Below are 20,735 nucleotides of genomic sequence, written 5' to 3' on the forward strand. Positions count from 1 at the left end.
CTCGGCCGCCTCCCGCGCACCCTCCGCCCCGGCGTACTTTGTTACCAGGCGCGACCTCGGGGCCGGCACGTGACCCAGAAACTTCGGAAGCCCCGGGGCGGCGGGCGGCGGGCGGCGGGGAGGAGGAGGCGGCGGCCGAGCTCCCCCGCGCGGCGGGCTCTGCGGCCGGGAGGCACTCGCCCCGCGCCGCGCTCACCCCGCGCCGCGCTCGCTGCCTGGGCGTGCGGGAGCCGCGCCGGGGAGCCGCGCCGTAGCCGGGAGCCGCGCCGCAGCCCGGAGCCGAGCCGGGCCGAGTCGAGCCGGGGAGCCCGCGGCAGCGCGCGCCGGGCGGGCGGCGAGGCGGGCCCGGCGGGCGGCGGCGCCGGGGGAGGCCGGGGGCCCGCTCGCGCGCGCGGCCGCATCCCCGCCGCTCCCGCCGGGTTACCCCGAGCCGCGCGCTGCCGCCGGCCCCCGCTTCGCGCGCTGCTCCAGCCGCATGGGAAGTTGGGGACATGGACGGGGTCGTGCTGGCGTGGACCGCCGTCTTCTGGCTAACAGGTGGGCGTCCTTCCCGACCCCCGCGAGCAACTTTGCGCGCGTTCCCTCGGGGCCGCGTTCCCACCCCACGCCCGGGTCCCCCCGGCTGGGCTTCCAGCTGCTCACAGGTCGGCGGTGATGGGGGAAGGGGCGGTGTGTGTGCGTGTGTGTGTGTGTGTGTGTGTGCGCGCGCGCGTGTGCGTGTGTGTGTGCGAGATGATGGAGGAGGCGGGGAGGACCCCGACACAAGTGAGACGGCCGAGGGGCAGGTGTTGGACTCCGCACGAGAGAGCTCGGGCATGTCCTCTGCCGCACAAGGGTACCCTGACTTTGTGGGGCTGTGGGCCCTCGGAAGAGCCTGGTTGGCGGAGGCGGGGGTGGGGGGAGGAAAGGAAGAAGGAAGAAAGCTCGGAGGAGACATTGATTACGAGCACTGGTTTTCTGGAGGGGAGGGGCGCAGGAGCGTGTCTCCCCGATTCCTTCCCCGAGACGCGGGAGACCCCGCGGCGCTCTCCCCGGGCTCCGGGGCTGCGGTGGGGCGGGATGAGGGGCAAGGTGGGGGCCGGGGCTGATTGGTTGTGGAGTTTCGGGCCCTGCTCTCGCTCGCTCGGTGCGGGTGGGAGGAGCGGTCCCACAGCGGAGCAGAGCCGTCCTCCCCCAGGAAGGAGGAACCGCGGAGACACTCAGAAGGGAGAGCTGCTCCCGGCCCCAGAGTCGCTTGCGCTGGCTCCAGACTCCGTGGTTTTCCCTCCCTTTGGGGGAACTTTCTTCCCACCCGCCTGAGATCTGGAAAGGTTCTTGTTGCCTGACGCCAGGGTCCTGCGAGGTCGAGGGGCCGGTGGCCAGGCAGGGTGGCTGGCCCTGAGACACTCACGAAGTGACCCAGCTTGGATGCTGGTGAGGTCGGGCGGGAAGGTTCCCGGAGTTTGGAAGAGACGAAGATTCCCAGCAAGGTGGAGACCGGGGGATGGAGAAGGGATCAGAAGGGTTGAGAGGACGGGTGAGGGCCGTGCAGGGCGGGAGAGAAAGCAGAAAACAGCACCCCAAAAATGCAGTTCTGTCCCCTCTGGGGGCACCAATCAGAAGATTTGGAAAAATCAAGTCAGTAGGAAGTTTGAAACATCTAAGCCAGTCATTGAAAGAGGGTAGAATGTATTTAAGAAGCAAAGCAAAAGCTCTATTTCCCTTAGCTCCAGAATAAGATTATTGATGGCCCCGTTTTTTTCCTGTTCCAGATGAAGGACCCTAACGCTGGCTCTGCTCTGTGCCGCCTTGAGGCGTGGGGGTGGAGGTGGGCAGGCCTTGTCTGCAGGGTTAGCCTCTTCTCTGGGCTGCTCTGAGTTCGTCCCTCCCACATTATTCAAATATGAATCATCTCTAATTTCAGGGTTTGGCTGATCCATGTCTCCCCACTCCCCTGGCCTCCCAGTGCCTTCCACTTCCACCCGCTCGGATTCTGAATGTCCTTGATTTGCCTCTACTTCTGTGTTGCCATACTGGGGGGGGGGGGGGGGGGGGGGGGACTCGGGCCTGAAACGCATGTCACCACCTCCCTGAGCTCAGCTGGGCTCTAAGTCAGAGATGCTCTTCCAGACACCCCAGAGTGTGCCCAGAAAAAGCACTTGAGGTATTTGCAGGGAGCAGAAGCAGAAGGGGAACACGGAGCCCTGCTACATGGCTGACAGCATTTTATGAGGAAGGGGCCACAGGCCATCTAGGCCAGCCCTCATTTTCTAGAAATGGAGGCCCAGGGAGGTGATGGGCACACAGCACATGTGCAGCGGGACAGGGACTCGACCCCAGTTCCCCGAAGCCCAGGCCGGTCCCATTTGTACTCTTCGAAGCTGCCTCTCTGGGTTTTCTTGGTCGTAGGGAGTTCTGTTTTGTGTTTATTTTGAGGGGAGTTGCTGCTCTGTCCTCGCCTTCTTTGCTTGGTACGCGGAGAAGCCGCCCCCTGCCTGGTGGCCCCGCAACAGGTCCTCGCTAGGGCCATGTCAGCTGTCAGACAGCCGGGCTTCCCTGCTGGGCACGTGAGGCCGAGGCTCGCTTTCAGGATCGCTCTGAGCACCGCAGGCCCCCCCATCGCTGCTCCGGCTCCCCGCTCACGCCGCCAGGCCGCCGCGGTGACGCCCCCCAAGGCCTGGCCTCTCAGCCTCAGCCAGGTGGAGAAGCTAACAATGGCGGCTGGGGGGCGGGGGGAGGAGCGGTCACGGAGGAGATGGGTTCAGGCTCCGCGTGCACAGAAAAACCACGAGAGGAAAAGGTAAGACATTTCAGTGCGGCCCAATCCATGGATTCTCTCTTGAGGGGGTGGCACGGAGGGAGGGAGAAGGGGAAGGACAGATTCCAACCGAGTCCGGGGCGGGGGCACACACCCATTCTCCTTCTCCCCCCCCCCCCCCACTTCTGCGTCTCCTCCCTCCTCCCCCCTGTTCGGCTCTCTTAATGCAGGCTGAGCGATTTCTCATCAACACTTCAGTTTTCTCCCTCAGCCTCAGGCAGCTCCTTCCTTGTCTTTCATTGCGAAATTCTGCTGTATATTTAGCCTCATGATTTCTTATTGTCATCGTGATGCTGCTTCCTGCACGAAATTGTTGTTTTGAACAAACACCGCTTCTCAGCTGCTATTTTAGCAACAGGTGCCATCCAGCAGTAGGACCTGAAGGAGGGTTCACTCGCTCTTTGTTCCTGAACGCGGGTGGCGTCTCCTCCTTGCTGGCAGCAGAGGCTGTGAGGAACGCGGGTGCCTCTTCTGTGAAGACTCTCGGGTCTCTCTGTGATGACGGTTGCTTGCTCTGTTAGCCTTTCGGTTTTAGTCATTCATTTATCCATCCCTTCCACAAGCACATACTAAATTCCCGTGCTTTCCAAGTGTTGGGCTAGGTGCTGAGGGCAAAGAGAGAGCAAAGACCCAGTCCTTCCCCTCACAGAGCCGTCAGTCTGGTCAGTGACTCAAGTGAGTTTTCTGGTGATTTTGAAGATTTTATTTATTTATTTGACAGAGATCACAAGTAGGCAGAGAGAGAGAGAGAGAGAGGAGGAAGCAGGATCCCTGCTGAGCAGAGAGCCCGATGTGGGGCTCGATCCCAGGACCCTGGGATCATGACCTGAGCCGAAGGCAGAGGCTTTAACCCCCTGAGCCACCCAGGCGCCCAGTTTTCTGGTGATTTTGATTGGGAAGCAGAAGGTCTTCCAGTCAGAGCTGTGAGAGCCACATGAGGGGCTAGGAGAGGATGGGCACCCCCAAGCCAAGCCTGAAGTGGGGATGGAGCCATCTTGAAGGGAACTCCTAGGAGAGGTGGTGGCTGAGGGAAGACACGTGTTCATGCCTCGTCAGCGGCTGAGTAAACCCCTACATCCAGGTGCGGTTGGAACAGCCCTCGCAGTCTGGTGGCAGGACACAGTTATGGAGTAGCTCGTGTCCAAGCAATAATGGAGATCTGCACCAAGTGCAGTGGGGGTACCTCACGGTGGCTCCTAACCCACCCTGTGGGGGGAAGGACATTTCCAAGGGGTAGTTGTCACCTGGTCTGGTTTGCATTTGGGTAGATGCTTGGTGACTGTGGGCCGACAGGCTTGGAAGTGGAGAGTTCAAGTGTTAATATTAGTCCTGGAGAAGGAAGAGTAGTGCTGACGCCTCCGCGTCCGTTGTCTCCTTCCCTGTCCTGCACACGTTTCTTTTCTCTCCCTCCTCTGTTCTCCTTTTCCCTGCAGAAGAGATCTTGCTCTTATCCGAGCACCTTCTTTCAGCACCATCACAGCCCTCCGCTCTCCCCTCCTTCTCTCTGGACCAGGGGAGAGGGCTTGTTTCAGTATCACTCTTTACAGTTTAGACTCACATGATTCTGCTGGTTGGCTCATTTCTACAGGCTTGGAATTAGTAGTAGTAGCGGTTTTAGGGCAATACTGTGCTTAGAGTCTTAGGGTAAGTACTTAGTGCTCAGTACTTACCCTAAGACTCAGTGTTCATAGTTTTAGTACCAGAACGTGGTTGGTGGGAGGAACCCTGACCTGGGCATTAAGGTTTGGGTTCTAGTCCTTCCTGCCCCAGAGACTAACTCTATAACCATGGGATCTGAGTCTCATAATCTGTTGAATGAGATGACTTCGGAGGTCACTTTCAGCTCTAAAGATGCTATGGTGTAGAATCTTGTCTCCACTTAATTTTGATGAGTTGGAAGTCATGACCAAAAAGTGACAGGTCCAGTCTTCCTTTTATTTTTTTTATTTTTATTTTTTTAAAGATTTTATTTATTTATTTATTTGACAGACAGAGATCACAAGTAGGCAGAGAGGCAGGTAGAAAGAGAGAGAGGAGGAAGCAGGCTCTCCGCGGAGCGGACAGCCCAATGCGGGGCTCGATCCCAGGACCCTGGGATCATGACCTGAGCCGAAGGCAGAGGCTTTAACCCACTGAGCCACCCAAGCGCCCCCAGTCTTCCTTTTATAATTCGCCCAGGGAAAAGCCCATTTCTTTAGCCCTTCCCTGTTCATTAATGATTGGAATGAAAGACACCAGCTGGGGAGGGAGAGGTCTTGTTAGGATTTTCAGAGGAACAAATGGAATAACACTCAGTGCTTGGTGGACAGGAGAGGGTCCACTCTGAACGATGAAATGTGGTCATCTGGGGACTGGTACAGGAAGGTGAGCTTTGGACCAGATGGGATGAATCCCACTAGAGCCAACACGGCCCCAGGATGTCCCTTTGGTTTCAGGATGCACACACCTTTTCACTCCTTCCAACATTTTAGCTTTTATGTCTCCTTTTTTCCCCAATCAAGAATATAAAGAAAGCTATGATGTGGTGGTTGTTCTTGCTTCTTTATATGCTATAATGCTTTCCCATATGTTAAAGGACTTTTATATACATTATGCCTTTTGATCATCCTAAGCAAGAAGGACTAATATCACCTACTTCTACATTAGAACACAAAGGCTCAGAGAGAATAAATAACTTGTCCAAGTCCATGGCATCTTATTGATTAAAAGATCAAGAAACAGTGTCACTGACTTAATATGACTTGGTTGTGTCAAGGACCAGAATCCAAGGGAAACATTCTTTTCTGTTCACAGTGGGTCAAAGTAGAACTCTTGATTTAAGTGAACATACATGGTGTCTGTTTTGGGGCACTGGGTCGTGAGGCTCAAAATTCACAGAACTCAGGGAAATGTTGCAGGGGAACGTGAGAAAGAAGAGCATTTAGTTTTTCCAGTTAGACCCTGAGATCTAAAGGCAAGGCGTAAATGAGAAGTGAGGCCCAGCAGAACAGAAGACGTGACCCAGCGACAGCAGATACTGCTGGCATCTCAGAGCCCTTCTGGGCCTTGGGGCTGGTGCTGTGTACCCAGGAGCCATGCAGGATGTAGCTGTGGCATGTGCATGCTTAACATTTTGGTCTTCAAGATAGCTCTTGGCTCTCTGAAAGTGGAAGAAGGCATTTTGGATGACTAGTGTTCTTTATGGGCCAAGAAACAAGGAAGAACTGAGAAGAATATGTTGCTTCCCCTGTTCTCCTGCAGTGTCCGCACTCCTGTAGGAAGTGGGGCCCGGCCTTGGGAGTCGAACCCTCGCATTCAGCTGGGATCCTGCCCTGTCACTCCTCCCAGGCCCGTGGCTCATCGGGAGGCAGACTTAGAGGCCTTGCAGGGAGACGGATTAGATTCAAACTGACCTGGGTTTGAATACTAGCTTAATATTTTACCTTATTTTCTCTGGCTTTAAACATAGGAAATTAATTTACCTGCCAGGGTTGTTGTGATCGTTAAAGTGGATATGTAAAACTCCTAGCGCAATGTTTGGCACACAGTAGGCCCTCAACACGAACTATGAGCCCCAAAGAGGTGTATCAGTCAGCATTTTGATATAGCCATGAGCAGCATCCACATCTCAAACGCTCTCAAGAGCAGATATCTAGTTCTTGCTCAGATGACGTGGGAGCCGAAGTCAGCTTCAAGTCAGCTGTGAATTGGCTAGAATTGGTAGACTTGGCTGAGTTCCAAATGTTTTCTTCTTCTGAGGCCGAGGATGAAGGGTCAGCCACTGTCTGGGCAAGCTTGTGTTGTGGGAGAGGGCTCAAAGGGTCAGGGCGAGAGCCTAGAGTGACCAGAGCCAAAGCAGGCACATGCCTTTGAAGCTTCTGCTTGGACGCGTCTTAGAGCGTGCAGGTCACGTGGAAGAGCTCAGGGTTCTTGGAGTGGTAAGTGCATTCTGCCTACAGGGATCAAGGCAAGAGTCTGGAAGGAAAACTAACTGGGAACAAATAATCTGATCTATTAACTGGGTTAAATCATTCAACAAATGTGCTGAGTACCTACCACGCAGCGGAGTCTTTAAAGGCTGCTGGGGAGAGTTTGTCGCTGATGACAGAGACAGAGCGCTGGGTAGGAAATTCTCAGGCAACTGCCCTGTCATTCTCTGGGGTGCTGGGACTACAGTAAGAGTGAGAGGAAACTTCTGGAGGAAGTGATAGCTGAGCGAGTTTGGAGGGATACATAGGAATTACTCGGGGAAAAGTGGGATGGAAGAAGGGGCATTTACAGATTTAAAGAATCAGGGAGGATGTGATCTCTGAAAATTCCAAATATTTTAGTATGGTTGGGGAATTTAGTGCCGCAGGAGGAATGAAAGAGAGCGGCCCTCTCTGAAAGGGGGCCGGTTGTCCCTTGTGCTCCTGAAGTGGCTAGAAGGCCACTTTGAAAGGGTCAGAGCAAAGGAGTTCCATGCTCAGATGTGCATTTTGGAAATATCATTTGTACCGCAGTGTGGAGAGTGGGATAAGTGTGGGCAAACATGCAGCAGAGACCACGTGGGAGACTCGTGCAGAAAGAGAGGCAAGGCATACCGAGAGCCCGACGTGAGGATAGGAGAGGTGGACAGAGTGACGGCAGATGGAGGGGTGGTGGGGACATGGTTGGACCTGCACACCGAAGGGGCAGGAGTGCCAGAGACCCTTCAGGCCTGCGGCATGGGATTGCTGGAGGTGACATTTTGGGGCATGAACTAACACAGGAGAAGAAACACATAAGGGAGGGAGATCAAGATTTGATATTTTGCATTTTATAAAAGTACGGTCTAAGTTGCTACAGCAGAGAAACTCTAAAATACAGAAACTCACACAAAATAATTTCCTTCTCTCTCTGGTAACAATTCAGACGTCCTGGGGGTACGTCTGCCATTCCCAACATGCGGCTGCCCAGACTGCCCCCAGGACAGCCGTTCTCAGCCCGCCGGAGCGAGGAGAGGCCCAGGGCGTGCAGGTTGGCATGCGGCTCTGGGGAGGTGGCCCAGAAGCTGCAAGTCACTTCTCATGTACCTTCGTCCTGAATATTCCGTCACCACTAACTTCAGAGAAGCTAGGAGATGTAGTGTTTGGTTGGGTTGGCTGGCTGGATTAAACCCGAGAAGTTGCTTCACTAAGGGAAGCGGGCAGTTAGTGTCTCCTTCTACAGAGTGACAAGTTGGAGGTGTCTGTGTCCCAGCCACATGGAGAATGAGGTCATGTGTTTGGGTCTGGAGCTCAGGTGGGAGATCTAAGCTGGAAATACGGGTAACGAGGTGGTAGAGGTTGGTTAGAACTTTCTTATAGGAGTTTTCTCTGTCCAAAGAGCCGGTGCATCCCAGAAAGCTGACCCACCCAGTGAATCAGTGAACCTGTGAACCAGGACAGTTTCCAAAGGAACTCTGCCTTGCAGGACAGGGACTAACCTCTTCCAGTGCAGCTTCAGTCCCACTGGAACGGTAGGTAGGCCAGCTAGACATTACTCATGAGCTCATGTCGATCTCTGGAAGACAAGGCCCATCAAACAGAAAAGAGATCTGCTTCTGGCTTTCATCTGCACGGTGGCAGCGGAGAATGGGAAAGCATGGCTCAGTTGGACATGTAGGACATATGCGTAATGAATGGCAAGCACAGTGTGCACGAGTACCAGCGTTATGGGCAGCAAATAAGAACTAGACCATGAGCAAGGCCTTCTTGGGCAAGGGCAGTACTGACATTTACCATAGTACCATAGAAGAGGGGGAGCTAGCCCTGCCTTTGGGGACTAATAGGGAGAAAACATACAAGGATGCTGTCTTTTTTTTTTTTTTTTTTTTTAATCTCCAAATGGTACATCTGGTCACCCTAACCATAAAATGGCTTGAGTAGTCAGGTGTCCTGTTAGTGAACAGGAGAAGCTGATCCTGGCCAATTTAGGCAGGAAAGGAATTTGCTGGAAGGCAGGCGATTAACTTCTAGAACCAGTGGGAGAGCTGGATAATCAGGCTTAGATATTAGGCAAACACCAAGGAATGTCTACTATTCTTTGTAAAGTCCTTTTATTTTATTTTATTCTTAACCCAGGTATATAGGAAGATGAATGGTTCCTCTTTTTTTAGCGGGAAAAAATAGATCCTATTGGCATTCTCTCTGCCTTTAAACCTTGAGCTTGCCGCCCGACATTTCTCCAAGCACTTTGCCCCCATCCTCACAGTGCTTCTGGGGGATGGACAGGCTTTATTTCCTCATCTGGACTGTGGACCCGACCCAGAGGAGATATGGGATACTTCATATTACTCTCCTACACTTAGAAAACCTGCCCATCGGTTGTCCCTAAGCAGTGTTTTAAGAAACTAGGACAGTCGTTAACAGTGTGAGGACAAAAGATAAACGTCTTAAAGAAGATCTAACTTGAAGCCAGGAAAAGGGAAGGTTTGTACCGTCATACTGAATGAAGCGAAACCTTAGGAGTCTGAAGGTCAAGATATCCTGGGAAACATGTGATTCTGAGGTCAAAATCCCACTTCTGGGACTTCAAGACTTAAAAGATGCAGGGGCTGTATACAAAATTTCTGAAGATGCCTCTCTTTACAATGATGGTTTTCCATGACCTTTAGCAGTGATCTTTGTTCTATAAAATGGAGCTGTGCGGGGCGCCTGGGTGGCTCAGTCAGATAAACGTTTGCTTCAGCTCAGGTCACGATTCCAGGGTCCCGGGATCAAGTCCCATGTCGGTCTCCCTGCTCAGAGGGGAGCCTGCTTCTCCCTCTGTCTTTGCCCCTCCCCCTCGCTTGTGTGTGTATTCTCTTTCTCAAATAAATAAATATTTCAAATAAAATAAGGTAAAATGGGGCTGTGCTTCTATGTCTCCCTCCCAAAGATGCTGGCAGGCAGGAATTGCTTACCAATTAACGAGTGGGGAAAAGGAACTTGCTTCGGGGAAAAATGAAATTGCTAAAATAAGAACAGCTTTGCTTTAGATGCCTCTTCTGTTGTTCTTGCGGGAACATAGCTCCTTGAGTGTGGGATCCTCTTCTTCACCGGAGAATTGGGGCAGGACCTTATCTTGCTGCACGAGGGGAAGCCGTGCCTGCACGTGGAGCTGAGCTTCCTTGGCCTAGTGAGCCGCCGAGCTGGGGCCGCTCTCTGAGCTGTCAGTCACCACGCTGCTTTCAGGCGGCTTTTCTAGTAATTTGCCAGAAACCCTTCTGTGCCGGGCAGCCTGCTAAGAAAGGTCGTTTAGACTCAATCCTTCATTTACTCTTCCATTCTTTGATTCCTTCCTGATTGTGGGAGCTTCACGTGTGTTCTGTGGCTTGGCTCTGTCCTGGGGATCAGAGTCAGCTGAATCCTGGTCCCTGCCCTCAGGGACCTTAGAGTCAGAAGTACTGACTCTAAGTCAGTACTTAGTTTATATTGAATTTCTCAAGATCGGGGTTTATATTGAATTTATATTGAATTTCTCAAGATCGGGGACTGGTCTCTTAAACTGATTTTCCCAGATCTTAACACAATGTTTTGAAATATGCTTTTGATTGAATTTGAATTTAATAGTCAAGGGCAGTTCTTCTGTGCATCAGGGGCACAGTGAAAACTACAGGAATGGTTTGGTGGGGTCTGAGAAAGAGAACTCCCTCCCCTGCTAATGCCCAAGGGCACGGAATCTCCAGTCTTCACTTATGACCTTCCCTATGCTGTCTGGACAGCTCTCAGTGAGGAATCCTAATTTTTACAGGTGCCTCCTGTTCGGAATGACCCTACCTTGCTTCACTTCCTCTTCTGTCCTTTTGCCGACTTCTCTCGCCGTTTCTCCCCAGTGTTCTGCAATACTTGCTTTCATTTGTAGGATGAAACCCAGATTCTCCCCACACCTCCGAAAGTCTCTTTCTAAGGGCACCGACACAGACGTCCCTTACAGCGTCACCAGGGCCTGGACTCCGTCCCAGCCTTGCATGACCCACACTCAGTGCTGCTTTCCCTCTGGGCTGCTGGGTCTCCTTCAGTTACATGCTCTCGGGTCTCCCCAGGGAAAAGGAGTGACAGATTGACAGGTAAAGAATGGAAACTGTTTTCGTGCGTCTGGACTGTGCTTGGGGCCAAATCTCAGGGAAGACCGTACATGCCCTCTCTAGGCATTCAGATCTTACCCTGGAAGCAATGGGGAATCCATGGAAGCCTTAAAGCATGGATGGACATGATTAGATTAAACCCGCAACTCTAGATTTGGGGCTGGAAGTATGGAGGCCACTTAGGAGCTAATGAAGGTATGTGTAGAGGGATGGTCAAGGGCTTTGCCGCCTGGGTTCCTACCTGACTGTCACTTGCTAACCCTGAGATGGTAGGGAAGATACACACATTCTCTGAGGTTCAGGGTTTTTATCTATAAAATGAGTATGATAATAATACTACAAAATACTTTATAGAACTTTTGGAAAAAATCATGAAGATACTGCATGAATAATGCTTAACACAATTTCTGACACGTAGTAAGCATCTCATGATTGGTATCTAGTAGAAGGAGTGGAACCCTAATTTAAGGAGGTGACGTGGAGATCGAGAAGGGTCAAATTTGAGAGATGCTGACATTTAGTGACCAACCAAATGTACTCGGGGACAGACAGGAGATCGCCCAAGCTATGACTTCTGGCTGAGGTGATAGGATGGAGGTGCACTGGCAAAGGAGCTAGAGGGAGGCAGGGGGGAGGGATTGCTTTCTAAGAAACGAGTGGGAAAAGGAACAAGACTGGGGTTGGACATGTTGAACTTGAAGCATCTGTTAAAACGTGCAGATGAGGCCTCAGAGAGGTGAGAGTCTGAGACTTAGTGATAGTTGGAACCGTGGGAAGGAATAAGGTTTCTTAGATCAAATGCACAGATGAACACCACGAAGATGCAGACCTTTTGTTTACCTGGCATACAAAAACATTCTTATTAGCCTGTAGAGACTCTCGCATAAGAAGTACAAGGTTTTGGTGTCTGACAAGTGGTGAAATAGAAAAAAGCCCTGTAGGAGTTGGGACCAGAGCTCAGGATAGGAACCTCACCCCAGGGAAGATCTCTTGGAAAAGGGAAGCAGAGGGAGGGTGTTCCCAGGCCTGATCTCAGCGTGTGTGCGGCCTCAGGCATTTTAGTGTTTGCTGCAATTATGCACTGTCTCTGAGGGGCCTGATCTGGAGGTAGGAATGGAGGTCCCATGAGAGGTATTTTTTGAAGTTGGGTGGTTAGCCACGTCAGTTTCGGATTTGGTTCAGTCATGAGTAAGGGATAGGAAACAGTCCCAAATCCTCTAGAGAAGGGGCTGGTACCGTGGCCCAGGCAAGCAGGCTGGAGCTCAGAGTAAGCGTCAGTCCCAGCTGGACGCGTGGTTTGCAAATCAGAAGGAAGCAGTCCAAGATAAACGGGGGTTAAGCGAAAGAGATGCTGCTTGGTGGGTGTAAGGAATCAAAGCCCTTACCTGGAATTCAGGGCTTGGGCCGGAAGAGCAACCAGACTCCAGCCTCCAGTGGGAATGGGGTTCCTAATAGGCAGGGCCAGGGGAGGCTCAAGAATTGGGTGGCACTCCTCCTGGAGCTCCAGCTTCACAGAACTAAAGCAGAGACGGGCATTTTCAGCTTCTTTCTAATTCTTCACTTTTATTTTCCTCAAAGGTCCAATACACTGCCATTTCCTTGAAGTTTCTAGTCCTGTCCTCTCCCGTTGTCCAGCTCCGTCCTTAGCTTACGGTCCCAGGGTCCCATTACACCTGCACGTGTGCACACGTGGTTACCCTCCATGTTCTGATTTCCAGGAGGTGCACACGTGTAGGTGCCGTGAGGAGCACACCAGGGCACCGTCACTGTGCAACTCCTCATTACCCGTTCTAACATTCTCGCGCAGTCTTGCCCATCCTGCACTACACGCATTCAGCACCTCCTGTCCGGGCTTCTGTGCTCAGCAAGCTCTCAGTTCACAGCTTCACCAGAAGTCAGCAGACTGTTCTTGACGGCAGCAGCCACAGTACATTTACTGAGTGCTCACTGTATACCATCTTATCCTGAGTGCTTAGGTTAAATCTTCATGTAACCCTCGGTGAGCTCCATAAGGTAGTTACAATTTTTATGTACCAATGAGGAAATAGTCACCAGTGAAGAAATTGAAACTTGTGAGTTGAGAAATTTGCCTTCAGTCATGCAGCTACGAAGTGGTAAAGCTTGGAATCTACTTTAGCGCTAACTCCTGATTCCATGCCTTTAACTCTCACGTTATAAAAAGGCAGATGTTTCTGACTGTCTATTCCTTATTTTGGGGAGCATGACTTTATATTGTATGTCATAGAACAAGCTGAGAACCAACGAACTTCCATTAATAATTAGGAGAGTCCAAGGGCGCCCGGGTGGCTGGGTCACTTGAGCCGACTCTTGATTTCAACTCAGATCGTATCTCCAGATTATGAGATCCAGCCCTACGATGGCTTCCAAGCTGGGTGTGGAGCTTGTTTGAGATTCCCTCTCTCCCTCTGCGCCTTCCCACTCCCTTTCTTAAATTGAGGGAATCCAGTGGCTTGGTCAAGCAGCTAATCTCATTAACAGAGGACAGAGCTGGGAAGGAGGTTATTGTTAGTACTACACTAAGGAGCAAAACCCCACACTTGACTGTCAAAAAAAGTCCCTCCGTGAAACAAAACAAACAGAACACGCTACAACGCTTTTATTTAGCACCTGCCTCCTTTGCTGGTTTTATTTATCCTACAAAGACTAGGGAATGGGATTTTCCAGGTATAGCCTGAACAGGTAGCAGAGAAGAAAGGTGGTGTGGTCAAGTACAAAGCGTTGTACTGGGCACGATGTCTGTCATTAGCTCTCCAGCCTCAGCCAGGGCTAGCTGGTCTCTTCCCCTCTGTCCCTTTTCTGTTACCTGGAAAATTGGAGTGCGAATAAGGATTTGGAGAAGAATGACAAAGTTAAGAACTAATGCAATAGAATTTAAGGCGAAACTGTAAAGAAATTTATTTTCCCAATCCAGCTCTGTGAGTTAGGGAGCAGTGGAATGAACCACACCAATACGGGGCGGGGGGTGGAAGGAAACAATGGAGCCTAGAAATGGGGGTTCTTCAGTGAGCTTCCAGAGAGGAATGATTTACCCCTTGATGGGGCTGATCTGCATATTCTGAGTGTGTTCAAACCTGTTGGTTGTGAATGTTCATGGAGATTCGGGAGCCTTGGTGTGGGAGGTGAGAGAAAAGGCCGGAAACAGGAAGGAGGATTAGTGAGTACTGGGCATGGTCGTGGGGCTGCTCCAGTGTCTTCTCCCTGTGAGCTGTTTGTTTACAGCCCTTTGAGTAAGGATTATGAGGCTCCTTATGGCCTCATGGCTACTGGATGGCCAGATGGGACTCAAAGCCCTATCTATGTGATTCCAGTGCTATTTTACTGTATTGTGCTACCTCTGACACATTTAACTGGTTTTCTCTACAAAATTCTAGAAATTTCCACAGAAATGACTATTACCATGTGCATGCATTCCTTCATTTATTCTAGGATACCTGGTAGGTTCAAAACACTAAGATTTGGCAAATCTTAAATACTCGCACTTCCTCATTCCGCAGAACACAGAAATTGTTTTCTCCTCAGAAGAATTAGAACATAGGAGACGTTCATAAGTAAATGTATGTTTGAGCCATAAGAGTGAATGTGTTTGCAGGAGGTCATTTTGAACTCTGGCGGTGATAAAGGACGAAAGGCACCCGAAGGAAATGAGTCCTTCCTCGTGGGTCTCAAGTCCACTGTAATTCTAGGGTGAAATGTTCTGTCTCAAGCTTCCTGAAGCTGACTTGGCAGGCTCCTAAATTTAATTCAGAACCTCTTCACCGTGTCTTTCTATCCATATTCCTTTTTTCTGCCTCTCATCATCATTCTCTTTCTGCTTCCAATGTCAGATCAAGCTAGAAACTCGACTCTCCCATCCAACTGAGAAAGTTAAGTTCTCTTTGCTTGGAATTTCTAGATCTCACCATTGAGTTAATAGAGAGCTTTTGCCTCTCAAACACTCCCCTGGTCTGCCATTCACTGAAATTTCCCTCTTTCTTGGACACCAGGCCTCAGGTTGGATCTTTTCACCACTTAAACTTCTCATCTGCTTTCTAGCATTTTTTTCCTCACTTTTTTTTTTTCTTGATTACCGTTCAAAGCTTTTGAACTTAGTCTACTGCTTTTGATCGGAAAAGTCTTCATTTCTTTTAAAGCTTTCGTTTTCTCTTCATCTCTGTCCCCTTTGCTTGGTTATCAGCTGGAGGGGAAGTCACTTCTCCTGAAGTCATACTTCCCAGCCTCATGGTCTTTATTTATCAAATATTTGTTGAGTACTTACGGGCTTCACAAGACATAAGACACGTTTCTTACCTGACAACTCTGTTGGGGTGACAGGCATGAAAATAAATACTTGCAGAGTAATTATAAGAAATGTCTAAAAGAGGATGCTGAGGTTCTGATGGCACAAAGGAGGAAGTGAGTAATGAATTAAGGGTCAGAGAAGGCCTACCTAAAGCCTTTAACCTGGGTTAAGAAAGGTGGAAAAGAGTTTCCCAATGAAAGAAGTGACGGAAAAAGCATTCCAGAAACTGAGAGTATCACGTGCTAAAGACCTAGAGGTGTGAGCTAGCAAGTCCCGCTTGGGGAACCTGTTACTTATTTGGTTATTCTTGGTGCTCAAATAGAGAGGTTATTCTGGTGCTCACCAGAAATGAGGCTGAGGAGGTAAGAAGGATTCAATGATGGGGCACCTTCTGTGCCTTCCCAGGAACTTTGGGTTCTCTCCTGAAGGCTATGGAGGCTAAGGAAAGGGTTTTAAGAAGGTGGGCCATAGCAGTCCGATTTAGAAAGATCATCTGAACTATATAGCAAGGATGGGCAACTGTAGGTGGGGATACCAGACAAGAGATTATGGTAATACAAGTAAGAAATGAAGAGGGTGCCAACAGAAGCAATGGCGGTGAGGTCAAAGAGGAGAGAAGATAGTAAAGATATTAAGAGATCAAGTGGAGGGGCACCTGGGTGGCGTCTGACTTTGGCTCAGGTCATCATCTCAAGGGACTGAGCCCCAGGGCAGCCTCCCTGTTCAGCGAGGAGTCGGCTTCTCCCTCTCCCTCTGCACCTCTCCCTGCTTGTGCTGATGCTGTCTCTTTCTCTCTCTCAAATAAATAAAAACTTAAAGAGAGAGAGCAAGAGAGATCAGGCAGAGATGGCTTAGTGATTGCCTGGACATTGGGAGTGAAGGCAGGTGTCCAGACAACATGACCCGATGGATATTGATACCATTAACTGTGATGGAGAAGGTGGGAGAGGGCAGGGTAGGGAGGTGAGATGGAGAGGTGTGCGTGTGTGGCGTGAGGTGCGGTCCAGGATGTGGGTACCATTGGATGTACTCATTCTGTCTTGCAGCCATGGCTGACGGCCTTCAAGTCACGGTGCTCGACAAGAAGAAGGTGGCCATGCTCTTTCAGCCCACCGTGCTCCGCTGCCACTTCTCCACGTCCTCCAGGCAGCCTGCCGTCGTGCAGTGGAAGTTCAAATCCTACTGCCAGGATCGCATGGGGGAGTCCTTGGGCATGTCCTCTCCCCGGGCCCAGTCTCTCAGCAAAAGAAACCTGGAATGGGACCCCTACTTGGATTGCTTAGACAGCAGGAGGACTGTCCGCGTGGTAGCTTCAAAACAGGGCTCGACCGTCACCCTGGGAGATTTCTACAGGGGCAGAGAGATCACGATCGTGCATGGTAATGACACCTCTGCGTTGAATCCCGGAATAGAAGGGAGATGAGTTCTGTTGTCCCAAACACAGGGGGATGTCAGCCTCTCCACCTTGCAACTCCTCAAGATTTTGATTTATGGGAAGGGGAAGCACCAAGAAGCCTAGCAAATGACTTAATGCGACAGCGAGGGGGAAAGGGGGAAGGGTATAGTATCTAGAAGAGATACTGAGATGAGCTTTGGAAATGGTCTTTCTCAAACCTGACCTCTAATCTGAGGAGCTTGCTATCAGAACTGAATTGAAAGAGGTTCTCATCAAAGAATGTTCTCAAATACACCTTGACATCAGCCTTTATGGCCTTTCCCAAAGTCAGAGAGCAGACTTCCCTAAGAAGTTTCTCTGTTGGGAGAAGGGATGTATGTATACACCGTCCAGAGCCAGGTAGATGCCTCGGCCCCAGCCCCCTGTGGTTCTGTATCACTTCTACCCTTTCTTCTGCTCCCTAAAGTATTGGACAAGAAAAGGGCCTATGAGGCTGACCTGATCTATTTGATCATTTGAATTTCGAAGAACTCCTGTGAAGCCAGCTCATTTCCAGGAGTCCAAAGTAATTTGGGAATGACCTGGCTTTCAAGGACTTCTGCAGACCTAGTTAGTTGAAAGCAATCTTCTATTTCCAAAACTGGACTAGAACTAGACCAGTTTCTGGGAACGCCCTATGTCTTTCACCTTAGGGATGCTAGTATTTGCTATCGGGTTTTTATCTGTTTGTTTATTTGTTCATTGGAAGTAAAGCAGACATCTTGTCAACCACCATTTAGGCAGCGAAGTAGAACACGGCAGACATTCCTTCTGGAACAGCCCCCGCTCACCCTCCATTGTCCAGGGCTTTCCTTTCAGGGAGACGTTTTAGGAATTGGACCTTCTTTTTATGGTAACAGATGCAGATCTTCAAATTGGAAAACTCATGTGGGGAGACAGCGGACTCTATTACTGTATCATCACCACCCCTGATGACCTGGAGGGCAAAAATGAGGACTTGGCGGAGCTGCTGGTGTTGGGTAAGTGAAAGCCATCGGCAGCTCGGCCCTGTTAGACCCCTCGCACTGCTCCCTCCGCTCACTGCTCCCTGCGTGACCCAGCGGCGTGCATACACCGGGCTTTATTTCTTGTGCACAAACGGGCTTTAGAAACTCCTCATGAGCAATAGCCATGTTTATTGCACCTTGTTTCTTTGGCACGGTCCTAATGTCTCTTCTGCTCTCTCAGGGTTGTTTTTCTCCCTCCTTCCTGCTTGTGTCCCCTTAACCCCGATTTCTCTCTGCTCTTAGGCTTCACTTCTCTTTTTGTGCGCTAAGTGTTGAAGAAAATGCCAGATGCCTTTGAAGCAGAGTAGAGACAACCGAGAGATGAGAATTCATTGCTGAGTGAGGAATCTCCCAAGATGTCAGGAATCTTTTTCCATTCAGTTACCTACATGTAAGACAGTCCTGAGGAAGGGTGGCTGTCAGCTGGAGGGTTTAACCATCAAACGTGCCTGATGGAAAGAACTATTGGAAAGTCTGCTAGGGTTTAGTTGGAAGGCAAATGCCTTGAAACCTAAAAGCTTCTGAGTCATTCTCAAAGCAAATAGATCTAATCTTTATTAATATTAATTTCTTTGTAAAGGAAAATTCATTATTTTTGGCCACACGTCCTCTTTTGCAGATTGGAGGAATGTCAGTGGGAAATGACTTCCTTGTATGGAACTGAAAATTGAGCACATATTTCATGTTCTATAAAATGTTGGTTGTACAACAAAATTAGAATAAAATATACAGAAATTAGGAAAAGAAACTGCATTAGTTGTAGGAGAAAAGGTAAATTTTGAGGCCATTTTTTAGATGAAATGACTTTTTTTTTTTTGTAGTTTCCAAGAAGCCAGGTGATAACAATGGGAGGAATGTTTCTTTTAAAGCAAATGAGGTTGAAGGTTACTTTTACCCTATGTGAGAAACTCAGGGCCCAGGGAGAAAGTAGAATTTGCTATTTAGGATTTTTAGTTTTACTCTGTGATGACTGTGTGCCTTTAGCAAATCAGGTATTCTGCTGCCTTACTTTTATGGTTTATAAAATGTATTAAGGTAATTATTTATTAATAACTAACCCTTTAATTAATAATAATTAACCTTTATTAGGGGGCTGACTTAATTCAAATACATATTCCTTGGGTCTAATATGTAAAGCATAGCTGCCGTGATTAGTGAAAATGGGAAGTAGGACAGACATACAAAAGGAGGTAAAAAAGTAAAAAGGCTTATACTGACATTGTGAAAGAATGCAGAGAAATCAGACTTGGGATCTGCAGTGACTCTGTGAATCAGAAGGGAATAAAAAGACAAATTTCTGCCCAGTCACACAACTCTCATGGCCAAGTTTGAAGGAACAAGTGGCTCATTGAGCCTGCAATTAGCTAATTGTGGACACAATTATCTGGCCAGTGCAGACATTTGCAGAGAAGTAATTGCCTGTGCGGGGGAAAGGGATGCCAGGTAAAAACCACTTTGAATAATTTGTTCCCAATTCTGCAAATGTGGGAAAATGAATAGAGGGAAAGCCTTGTCCGCTGGGGATGTGCTGACCTGCGGGAAGGGCATTCCCCTGGATCCAACCTTGTAGTCATTTGGGGGAAGACACCGTCCTTGGGGCAAAGAGACGTGGGTGAAAGAAAGGCTCAGATGAAAACGGTCACCAGTGATGGGAGAAAAGATGAAGAACAGATTCCAGTGTCACTCTAAAAAGAATGGTAAAGGAAAACGGGGCGGGTTGGGGGGGGGGCTGCAAATCAACTCATCACAGAAGAGGCGTGTCTGTGAGATGAGCAGGTACATGCTAGCTTTCTTGGCGAGGAGAAACACATCACTCTGCTGTGTTCCACGTTATTTAGAAATGTTCAGAGCATGGTATATTTGCCATGTGAACTTTTTAGGGCAACACTAGTTGTGCTATTTATTTAAAGAAGTGAGTTTGAAATCAAGAATTTTGGGGACACAGGAAGGACTGTATTTACTTCCCAGATGCAAACTTCTGAGTCTTCTGTGTCTTGATACCCTTCGTAGAATGTTTCAAAATATCGTCACAGTTTTTAAAATTCTAACTGTTTGGTTGTTATATCCTACCGGCCCAATGGTTAGGTATCCCTTTCATGTGAGGCCAAGAGAGCAACCTGATGTCTGAGGTCAACCTCAAGGAGATGAAGACTTCAGGGGGCATATAACTGAGTCAATAGTCTGCTAATTGCAACCTCCATGAGCCACTGCCTCAGTCATTGACTATTACATCAGGACTGGTTAGAGGGGCTGGGAAGGCTTGATCTAGTGAAGGAGGACTTGGGAAGTATCTCCAGTTGAAATTGGAGGGCCTAGAAACTTACTCTGCCTGTGTGGCTGCATAGAACTAGAACCAGGAGTAGAGGTTACAAGGGGCAGGAGTCCATCTCAAAATGAAAAAAAAACTTAACAATTGGAGCCATCTGAAGATGGACTAAGCCTTCCCAGGAGTAGTGACTTCTTTGTCCCAGGAGGGTGGAAAAAAATCTTAGGAGTCGTGATAAATGAGACATTTCCATATAAGAAAAGGTGTTGAGGTTACTTCTGAGATCCACTTCAATTTCAGAACTTGGGGATTGAGAAGTTGAGGAACCTGAGCGATGTGACTACTTCGACAAACAAGAAAATGACCTCCCAGGACTTAAGTCCTCGTGACAAAGATCGAAGGGGTTACAGGTTGGTTACAAGAATGTACAGGGTGACACTGATTCACAAGGAAGCCAGAGAGAATAGACTATGGCCTTTTGCCGTAGGTCAGAGTTAAAAGGAATAATCCCACAAGAATGAAAAGAAACTGTTGATGGTGGCTGGAAGGAGCTGAGCGAAGCTCTGAAGACGATGACGAAGTGGGGGCAGAAAACTGGTTGGAATTTCAGCTGGCCAATTAGTAAGGAAGGGCGAGTTAAAGGGATAAAGTAGAGAAGAAGTTAAGAATTTATTTTTTCCCATCATACAAAGGTGAAGACGAAATGTTGACAGAACAAGATGGTGACGTATCTTTTATGTCAGATTAAGAAATTTGGACTTTGTCCTGAAGACTTTGGGGAGCCAGTACAGAAACACCAACAGAGGAATGAAGTGCCATCTCAGGGTCAAAACCACTACTTATCATCAGGTAGACCATGCAAAAGAATGCAAGAACAGAGGCC

The 20,735-nt window shown here is 49.3% G+C and overlaps 1 protein-coding gene across 6 annotated transcripts in view; it reads left to right on the forward strand.

Annotated features, from left to right (window-relative positions):
* Nucleotides 1-258: 258 nt before the first annotated feature.
* ILDR2 (immunoglobulin like domain containing receptor 2) overlaps nucleotides 259-20,735 on the forward strand; it is a 56,090-nt gene continuing 35,613 nt past the window's right edge. For 2 of the 6 annotated variants that reach the window (XM_032317218.1, XM_032317220.1), the window contains exons 1-3: nucleotides 379-537; nucleotides 16,191-16,523; nucleotides 17,440-17,559. In XM_032317218.1, the coding sequence (XP_032173109.1) occupies nucleotides 492-537; nucleotides 16,191-16,523; nucleotides 17,440-17,559 (499 nt within the window). In that variant the 5' untranslated portion in view covers nucleotides 379-491. Of the gene's footprint in view, nucleotides 538-2,692; nucleotides 2,780-8,120; nucleotides 8,256-16,190; nucleotides 16,524-17,439; nucleotides 17,560-20,735 lie in introns of those variants that run through there. The other 4 variants (XM_032317219.1, XM_032317217.1, XM_032317221.1 and 1 more) reach the window with 4 other exon arrangements.

Source organism: Mustela erminea, chromosome 17 (genome assembly GCF_009829155.1).
Source record: "Mustela erminea isolate mMusErm1 chromosome 17, mMusErm1.Pri, whole genome shotgun sequence".
NCBI lineage: Eukaryota > Metazoa > Chordata > Mammalia > Carnivora > Mustelidae > Mustela > Mustela erminea.